A 9,788-nucleotide genomic window follows, 5' to 3' on the forward strand; every position below is an offset into this window, starting at 1 on the left:
GGAAGGCAGAAAACTATACTGCAGAGCTGACAGGACAGTGAGCCAGACCCTCATCAGCATAAATCAGAGCAGCTTTACTGAAGATAAGGGAGACAAGGGAGTTATTTTTCATGTAAGGAGCTGGCCAAGTGTTCCCTCTGCAGTGGTACTGGAGTGGCATCAAACATCAGCCTCAAGCTGGAGGAGACATCTCACGCATGCAGGAATCTCCACTGCAATTGCCACTGTTTCTCATTTTTACTATTATTTTTAATGGCTTCAGTCTTGTCATATTCCATTAAACCTAGTTTCTATTCTCAGAGCAATATAAACGCTCCCTTCCATACAACCTTACACTAGCAGATCAGGCCTCTTGACCAATCTTCCCTGCCTCTGAGGATACTTTTCAAGTAGCTAAGCAAAAGGACCTTGTCTAAGTGGATTCACCAGTTCTTGCCCCGAAGGGAGTTCATGGTAGTGCCTGCCCATGGTCTGTTACTCTGTATGTTACCAACAAGCAGTAGCCTGGGAGCATATATAGATAGGTGTGTTATTCAAGTGACTAAGCAAATCTATTCCTTTTTAATTATTATTCTATTTCTTGTTCACTTTATTCTTACATTTACTGTTAAGTCTACATCTCTAGTGAAGTTGTTTTATACTTGGTCCTGAATATCTTTTTGGGGAAGCAAGTGTTAATGTTTCTTGGAGTATTAGTATAAGCACATTTAACTGTTATGTTCAGCTAGTATGGATAGCAGTCATTTTGCTTCTTACAGATACTTTCATGTGCCGAATTCAGAGATAGGCCATGCTGAGGTCTTGACTATAAAGACTTCTGAGGAAAAGGTCACGAATGGGCCTTATTCTGCTTTTGTGCTACCTGGGAAAAGCTGGGCTTCATTGCCGATTAAAAGAAACAGGACAAGTAACACAAACCTCCAGTCAAACCCGTTGGGGCTTGAGTATTTTAAAGCATTACAACCTGTGATTTTCATATCACCCTCCTGTTCCTGGAACAACAAAGTATGGGTCAACCGGCTCTTGGCACAAGGAATGCCAGTGCTGAGAAGGAAGTTTTGCTTCTAGGTTGAATTGGTGCACTCTCAGCACCAGAAAACTCTTGTGCCAAGACTGACACTCTTCTACCTCCAATTCATTCTATTGTGGTTTTCCACTTTTCTTTCTTGGCTGCAGTAAGTTTCTTTAGGAATTGTTTTTACACCGCCATTATACTCTTCAACATCCTTGAAGCGTTTATGTACTGGTACCAAAATTCTCTTCCCAGAAATATTGCTCGGTGTGCTTCAGGGCAAGCAGGTTGATTTTGGCAGAGAACCCCCAAAAGAAGAGTTCTCACTCTGCTAGATTGCTGAAGCTCTATTCTTGTTAAAATTTGTGATATGCTAACTCATATCATTGTGTTTTAAAGAACAGAAATCCAATATGAAAAACAAATGAGAGAAGTACTGCTCACAATTGTTGAACAAAAGTACACAAAGGGAATTCTAAACCTTCAGCTTCAGTGGACTCATCACTAATCAACTCTTTGGCTTAAAATGACCTCATAAAAAGATTTTTCAATCACTCTGTGATTTATCTTTGAACTAAATCCAGTTTCTTTTCTGGATTACACAGCTATAATGGACAGGCCCTCCCACCGCCCAAACACCAAACTAACAGCAAGCTAAAGGAACACACAGGTCAATTATCCAGGGTGATGGCATTTGAGATACCATCTTCTGAACATAAAACCCTGCCCAAGCAATTTTCTACTCTTTTTCTGCTGACATGGTAAATAACGTTCTTTAATAGAAAGGTAGAAGTAGAACTTGCATTCTTGGAAACATTTCCAGAGTAGTCTAAGGGTAGTAATTACTAGCAAGAGGTTTTTAGTTATCGATAAACTCATAATAGAGTTATGGAGGCATAATAAAAGTAATAAGATTATACGTAACATGCAAACCTGACCCACTCATTGGAGTGAAGGTGTTTGTGGTACAGATTGCTGCTGTTCATGGTCTCTTGGTCTGCAAACATGATTAAAAACATGATTAAAGCCAATAAGAGACTCAAATGAAGTAAAGGCTTCCTACCCTATGTGAAAACGGTGGGGTAGCAGAACAAGGTGAGAGTGTACCTACTCTCCCTAATTGCAGCCGGGTTCCTATCAAGCACAATTTCAGTTCTGTTAGTGTAGGAAGAGAGGAGGTGCCATGTTTGTGCTACTATTCCAAAACCTTTTCTTCATGACCTTCCAGCAAGAGTAAAGCACAAAACAGGGAAGTTAATGATCAGTTCCCATAAAATATCATAGAATGGTTTGGATTGGAAGCGACCATAAAGATCATCTAGTTCCGATCCCCCTGCCATGGGCAGAGAGACTTCCCACTGTATCAGACCACCGAAGGCCCCATATATGAACAGTCAGTCATAGCTCACAGCTGATGAAGGACTTGCTCTACAGTTCATTGACTGGATTCTGTCAAGCAGTATTTGCTGTTACAAACACAAAGCTGCCACAAATACTGGATTCTTGTACATGTTCAGCACTTAAGAGGGAAACAGCAAGAAAAATAATTCCCTGGTCTTTGGCTGATTCTCCTTGCCGTGACAGGTCCTTCGCTCTGACTGAACACCAACACCAAGCTTTCTGCAACAAAGAAAGGCTTTGTTATGAACAGTATCCAGATTATTCTGTAGTATTTCACAACTGTCCACTCAGTCAGACCACATTTCCAAATGAGAAAACAGAAACACCTATTAAAATACTCTTACAGCCTGCTGCATTAACTTTTTGATTTTATTCACAGACACTGCAAATGGGCATCAAGCATTTTTCTGGACTCTTTGTGATGTTGTGCATTGGATTTGGCTTGTCCATTCTTACTACCATTGGGGAACACATTGTGTATAGACTGGTCCTACCACGAATCAAGAAGAAATCCAAGATGAAGTATTGGCTCCATACGAGCCAGGTATGTAATCAGAAGTAATCCTGTGATAGTCATGTGGCTGATTAAGAAAGCCTGGGCAAGAATAAGGTACAGAAGATTGTAAGAGCACTGATGATTGGCATTTGAAGTGTGATGGCAACATCTCAAATTTGAAGAGGCTTTTTTAATGATGGATAACAGATGAAGCGGTTGAAATACTGAAAATTACAAAGCCTACAGAAGGGTCCTTTCCATTTGCACATGTAACCTGACACTCTTCGGACACCAAAAGCAGCAATGCTACTATGCTGAACTGGCTAACCAGAACATTTTGCCTCACTGTTAACTGGGGAGGTTCATCCATGCAGGAAGTGCTGTATAATTTCCTTCATTATTCTAGGTAAAACAATGGGAGCAAATTGTAGTTGTTTGTTGTAAAGGAAGAGGTTACTCTGCAGCTAAAGGCACAAAAAGGAAGAGCTTCTGTTGCTTTAAAGCAGCAGATCTTTTAGGATATAATTGCTTGCCAAGATCCACATTTTTTTCTGAGAAATTCTAACACTGAGCATTGTTTGCGGACTATTTACCAGTCTTTCAGATTGCCCATCTTTCAGAAACTATGAGAAAATAAATCTGTTGTAATAACAAAGCACAGACATTGCCTGTATCCTTGAACATGCAAAATAATTTATACTCAAGTCCATCACACAAAGCCCAAATTGTTTACCTATTTATGGAGCTATTCTGAGTCTTGCTTTTACTAATTTATTTTTTTCTTTTCCCTCTAGAGATTACATCGTGCTCTGAACAGTTCATTTACTGAGGACAAACGTCAGCCTAAGAAAAAACGAGTAGAAAGGAGGTAGGAAGTTTGCATACCTTCAAATACAATCTACAAAAGTTATCTTGAAATTAAATAATGTGTCTGGGTATCTACTTAGGGATCTGATGCACCCCAAGATGATAGAACCTGAAAATAGGACACAAGATAGACATGATGAGGAAGGGAGGCAGAAATTAATTGTTTCCAATAGGAGGTATTAGAGCTAGAAATTTTGTTCTTTCTCAATTTCACATATGGCTAATAAAAGCACACCCATTCTAAAGACAGTCTTTTCAGTCTTAAGTTTGCTGCCCTAGTTTTTAGGTAATTATAATAAAACACTGCCAGATAACTAGGGCCCTGTGAGGCAGCTTCACAGCGAATGAGTGATCAAGCAGTACCTATGTCAGAAACCTTTTCAGCTTTCTAATTTTCTTAGAATGAAAAATAACAAAGCTGAGAAGACGAAAATGCAGTCCTTTGAGAAACCGCTGTCTCAAACTCTTGTTGGGGGAAAAAAGTATGTAACTATCTTGCCTTGTTTTCATAGCCTATGTCTTCTGAAGAGGAGACAATCTTAGCTATAGCTACCAGGAACACAAGGCATTTTATTAAAAGTATACATTTGTCCAGTAACTCAAAACTATTAATGAGCTTTTTAAAGACACATGCAGCAGTGTTGCTTTTCTACAGATAAGTTCAGTGACAGACTGTAGAAATGGAACATCTTCCAGAGTGTTGCTAGATATTTGGCATGACTGAAACCCATGTATGTGAAGGTATATTGTGTTTAGTTTGTCATTCCTGCATTAACGGCAGCAAATGTAAGTAGTAAACATCTCTGAGTTTCTAGACTGCCTCTATACAGACATGTATTTAAAAGCACATGTAATTAATTTCCTCTGCTCTTTCCCTCATCTTATTGCTGCACAAAACCCCATAGTGCGGCTCCTCTTTGCACACAGCAATTCTTCTCATTTGTATTTTGAACAGCAGTATTAGGAGCTGACTGTGCAAAACATGTCCTCCTGCTACACCCTTCTCCCTGGGTAATAGCGTTCATTCTCCCACAACTGGAGGTACTAACTCAGCAAGAGGAAGAGTCTTCCAGAGAAGGGGGCTCCCTTGATCACTAATGATACAAAAAGCATCTGAATTATTTGCCAGATACTGAGCACTGCAAAAGTTTTATAACACAAGGAGATGGGCATAAGCCCTATAGAGAATGGTTTGGAAGAGGAACCACATGAAAACTTTTTCAACATTGAGAGTTAAGATTTGCCGCTCCCCAAAGAAATTCTATGCACACAGCATCCTGCCCACATCTGTGTGCCTATACACCCATCCACCATCCTTGTGCTTCCCATGGTCTGAGCTGCAGTTTGCACAAGAGAAAGTTGATTTTTTTATTAACTCTTGCATCTCTGTTCAGATCCCATGTAGGGAACAGCCAGCATGCTGTGTGGAATACAGCCAATCTGGGCAATAGTCACCGGAAAAAATATATCTGCACTGATAAAGGACAAAATGAGGTTGCGATCAGACAGCACCAAGACATTCCCCTGGCCCAGGTGAGGAGAGAGGCTCCAGATTCATTAACAACCAACGGGAAAGCAGAGTCCCTCAATATTACTAGGACCTCAGTAATGCAAGAGCTTGCGGAACTAGAGAAGCAGATTGAAATCATCAAGCAGGAGTTGCAACTTGCGATGGACAGGAAATCAGAGCTGGAAGAATATCAGAGGACAAACAGGACTGCAGAGCCCTAGGATAGTATACCTGGGCCCTTTCATCTTTTCTTCCTTTCTCCTCTTCCTCTGTAAAATTTGTAACACACTTTTGTAATGCCAGAAAGAGGTGTGAAAATAAAGCAGGCAATATGCTCTTCATGAGAGCAGAATTGCAGCAGCCCACATCCACTGCCACCCCCCTGAGTTCTCCTCCTTTCATAACAAGTTTCTCATTCTCCTGGCAAACATCAGCCACTCTCAAGGAACGGGAGAAACAAGGAGCATCTGAACAGAGAGAGTTCCTAGTTCCTGCACTTGACAGTACAGTGAGGTTCCCACTTTTATAGCCCTTTCTGTGCATTAAGGGAAAAAAAAATAAAAATAAAGAAAAAGGGGGGGAAAAGAGGAAGAAAATTTAAACTGTTCATTGGAAGCATGTCCCTTGTTGGTATGTTTTTGTTGTGACTATCTATGAGTCTAGTCTCCATTCATGCTAAGTCTCATTATGATTGCCTCATTATGCCAGGTGCTAGTTCTGTGTTGGCAATCCCTTCCCTCCTGACACAGGCTGTGGTTTCATGAGACAAATTCTTAGTGGTAAATCCAGTACACGCCATTCCCTCAGCTCTGTCAGCACAAATGCAGATGTGGCTGATCTGTGACTGTGATAAAGGAACTCACCAAGCTTAAAAATAACTTGGCAAAACCCAAACCACCTCCTCTGTCTGCTTCTGAGCCCAGGTTCAGCTTCCACTCCCACCCAGAGAGAAGCTATGCAAACAGCTGTACAAACAGATGTGAGGGGATGGCTACATGGTGGCACAGAGCAAGTATGAGGGAAGGGAGAGGTAGCAGAACTTTAAATCAGTATTTACTGCCAAAGGTAAAGTATTTACCTATGTGAAACTACTCCCTTAATATTCTCTGTCTTCATTTGACAATAAGGTTCTATCTCACAGCCAAAATGACATTAAAAGGCTCTGGTCCATGATTCATTTGGATACCAAACTCCCGTCAAAGTCAAAGGGAGTCACCAAAGCCTCCCTGTGGACCAGGGCTTACTGTGAAGGAGGAGAGTTATGGTTTCAAAGGCAATGTACTGAGTGGAGCTCCCTCCCACCTGGATGATGAGAGGGTAAGCTGTTCAGCATCTGAATAAATACTGCATCAACCCAACTGGCTGTGTTATTTAAACAGGACTTCTGTGAATTTTTAAAGACTTAACAAACACATCTCATAATACACAGAAAAAGAAGGTAACACTATCAGAATTAACTCTGGTCTCCTAGGTATGTCAAAAGTCCTTTTTACCCTCCCTGTCTCTCCAGCCACTCATGTGAGTGTTGCCAGGGTCATGTTCTCACTAGGTATGCTTTAAAGGCTACAGGCAGATCTGGAACTGTATTGTGTAGTTTGAAAAAGGCATTCTATCTTTTTGTACCTTTAGCCTTTGAAAAAACACTTGCAAATGAAAAGCTGTGCATGGACTACTAAAAGCTGATAGCAGTGATGCAGCAATACCCAGACTAATTAGCCTCATCCAGAGTTCATATTCTATTCCCTGCTCAGTCCTTGGCCTCTGCTTTTGGGCAGCAAGTGTGTCTGCCTCTTGCAATACAGTTAGTAATATGGGGAAGAGTAATTGGGATGTAAAACAGGAAAGTGGGATAAAGAACCCTGCACATCAGATACATCTGAAAGACCTAGGATCTCCCTTCTTTCTTTGCTCCTAACAAGCTAGATGACATGGTACAAGTGGTTTAGGTTGCTTCTGTTGCCTTCCCTTAATTTACCTCCCTCATTTAGATAATTGGCATTTTAGGAAGAGATTTTTATTTGTGTAATATCCAGAACCTTACAATCTCAAACATAATTTGGTTAGAACAGATGAACACTCCTCTTTTTGCTATTATAAGAAAAATACTAGGAAGAAAATATTCCAGCCAAATTTTATCAGCATGTCCATTGTTCGTTACATCCTTATCTCTGCATGCATCAGCCCAGAAAAAGATTATTTTTTAAAGTAATTGAAAATGCTATATCTTATACAAAAATGTGTATGTTTTGGTTTAAAGTCCCAATCAAAACACCCAAATTTATAACATATCACTCTTAATTTAAAAACAAAAATTTAAGTGAAAAAACATCAGCCATTTAATGTTAAGAAAAGAAATATTTCTGACAGGTGTCCTTAGGGGCCACTGCTATGGCAAATGCAGAATATGGATTGATCCATATTACTGCAGTACCAACTAGGAGCCTTTTGGGAGAAGATCCAAGTTATTGTTGCCTAACAGAGACACATTTGGCCTGTTATTTTCTTATTCAACTATTGCTCCAGCATGATCCCATAGGATACAGAAAAAAATAGATTACCGTGGCTTTCTATGGTATGATGAGTATCACACACTGCCTGCAGACGACACAAGTGGAGGAAGATGTACTGGATACTAGATGGTTCTGGCCTGCTCACGTTTGTAAGGCCTTATGTTTAATTCCTCCCTCCTTAGACTAAGGGAGGAACTTAAATTCTTCAAAAATTTCATGCTCTCACATGTACCATCACATAAGAAGCAAAGCCCAAAGGGGAGAAAGCAAAACAGGTCATTGCTTACCAGCAGGTCACAACCAGTGGACTAGAACCACCACACTATTCTTAGGACTAGCTTGACCTTATGGAAGAGAACGGCATAAGATGAACTGGACAGCAGTCATTTCAAACACTTCCCAACTTCAGCTGCTACAAGGAGAAAATAACGTCAACTGACAAACTGGAATAACAGATGGGTTCTAGATCACCTAAGAACAGAGATGATTACTCTCCTGCTTTACAGAGGGTAATGCTATTGATATCAACTGGCCTGGGCTAGAACCAACATTTCTTATCCCCTGTACCAGATGGGTAGCAAGAAGCAAAATCAAAGAAAATTCCCAAGATTTGCAGTTTTATTTCAGTTTGACCTATCTGCTATTTTGTATTATTTTAAAAAAAAAAAAAAAAAAGAACCAAAAATAAAACACAAAAAAAAGCAAAACATATTCTCCCACACCCAACCAAAAAGCCCCACCCCCTAGCTTTCAGCTCATGATTCCATGTTACTTAGTTCATTATTCCACACTATTATGACACACAGCTGCCATGTTTATAGGCTGCTTTGAAATAACAATGCTCTTTCAAAATCCTACTGATTAAGCATAAAGATTTAAGCTGAACTTTTGTGAAACCACTCTTCTTTATATATGCATTTATGTATGTACACAGACATTTTTAGGGCTAGAGAGGCTTCTTCTTTGTTTACAATTAATTACTCTGGTTCAGACACTGAATTTAGGCAGATTTTTGATAATGAATACTTGTTACCCCTTCCCTTTTTTTACCCCAAAATAATTCCAATCTTAATGAACTTTGCATTATTTCCACTCATTTTGCAAGTCAAAACAGACCATCTAAATTCTCATTGTTTCTCAGTTTGAATAACTACTCAGTTTGAATAACTATAACTACCTGAAAGGAGGTTGTAGAGAGGAGGGTGCTGGCCTTTTCTCCCAAGTGACAGGGGACAGGACAAGAGGGAATGGCCTCAAGCTCCACCAGGGGACATTTAGGCTGGACATTAGGAAAAGAATTCTTCACAGAAAGGGTCGTTGGGCACTGGCACAGGCTGCCCAGGGAGGTGGTTGAGTCACCTTCCCTGGAGGTGTTTAAGGCACGGGTGGATGAGGTGCTGAGGGATATGGTTTAGTGTTTGATGGGAATGGTTGGACTCGATGATCCGGTGGGTCTCTTCCAACCTGGTTATTCTATGATTCTATGAATTATAAGCAGAGAAAGAAATTCAGTCACTTCCAAGATGAGCTTCAAGGACTCCCTGAGTTTAAATTAAGATATTATTTTAAAATAAGAAATTTTTTTTTCTTGTTGATGGGAGAAAATAGGAGTTTCCAAACATCATCTCTGAAACAAATCCAAGCTGTTTCGAATGTTTTTCTGCTACAACCAGACACCACCAGTATACACAAAAAAGATTCACGTCTTAATGGCTAAGGGTAAAGGGAATTGTTGTTCGCAGCTGTAAAAGGAATGCTATCGTGGCAAAGCTGTTTGAAGGTGCAACAGATCCTGGTTTTGACAAACAAGCATTTTTACCACAAAATCTACCATCACCATTAATATTCCTAATGGACCATTCTTCCTCCAACTTGACATCAAACTGCAATCCACGGAGCAACCATCAGGGAGAACAAAGATGGTTCTGTTTTCATTTCTTGTACACACACTGTAACAAAACTTCAGCCACGCCGCAACCTCTCAGCATCCCA

The 9,788-nt window shown here is 40.2% G+C and overlaps 1 protein-coding gene across 1 annotated transcript in view; it reads left to right on the forward strand.

The window, feature by feature from the left end:
- GRIN3A (glutamate ionotropic receptor NMDA type subunit 3A) overlaps positions 1-7,007 on the forward strand; it is a 77,297-nt gene extending 70,290 nt beyond the window's left edge. The window contains 3 exon segments of the mRNA XM_069880789.1: positions 2,793-2,957; positions 3,704-3,777; positions 5,171-7,007. Coding sequence (XP_069736890.1) covers positions 2,793-2,957; positions 3,704-3,777; positions 5,171-5,507 — 576 coding nt within the window. The 3' untranslated portion in view covers positions 5,508-7,007.
- The last annotated feature ends 2,781 nt before the right edge of the window (positions 7,008-9,788 follow it).

The sequence above is a fragment of the Phaenicophaeus curvirostris genome, chromosome Z (assembly GCF_032191515.1).
Source record: "Phaenicophaeus curvirostris isolate KB17595 chromosome Z, BPBGC_Pcur_1.0, whole genome shotgun sequence".
Taxonomy (NCBI): Eukaryota; Metazoa; Chordata; class Aves; order Cuculiformes; family Cuculidae; genus Phaenicophaeus; species Phaenicophaeus curvirostris.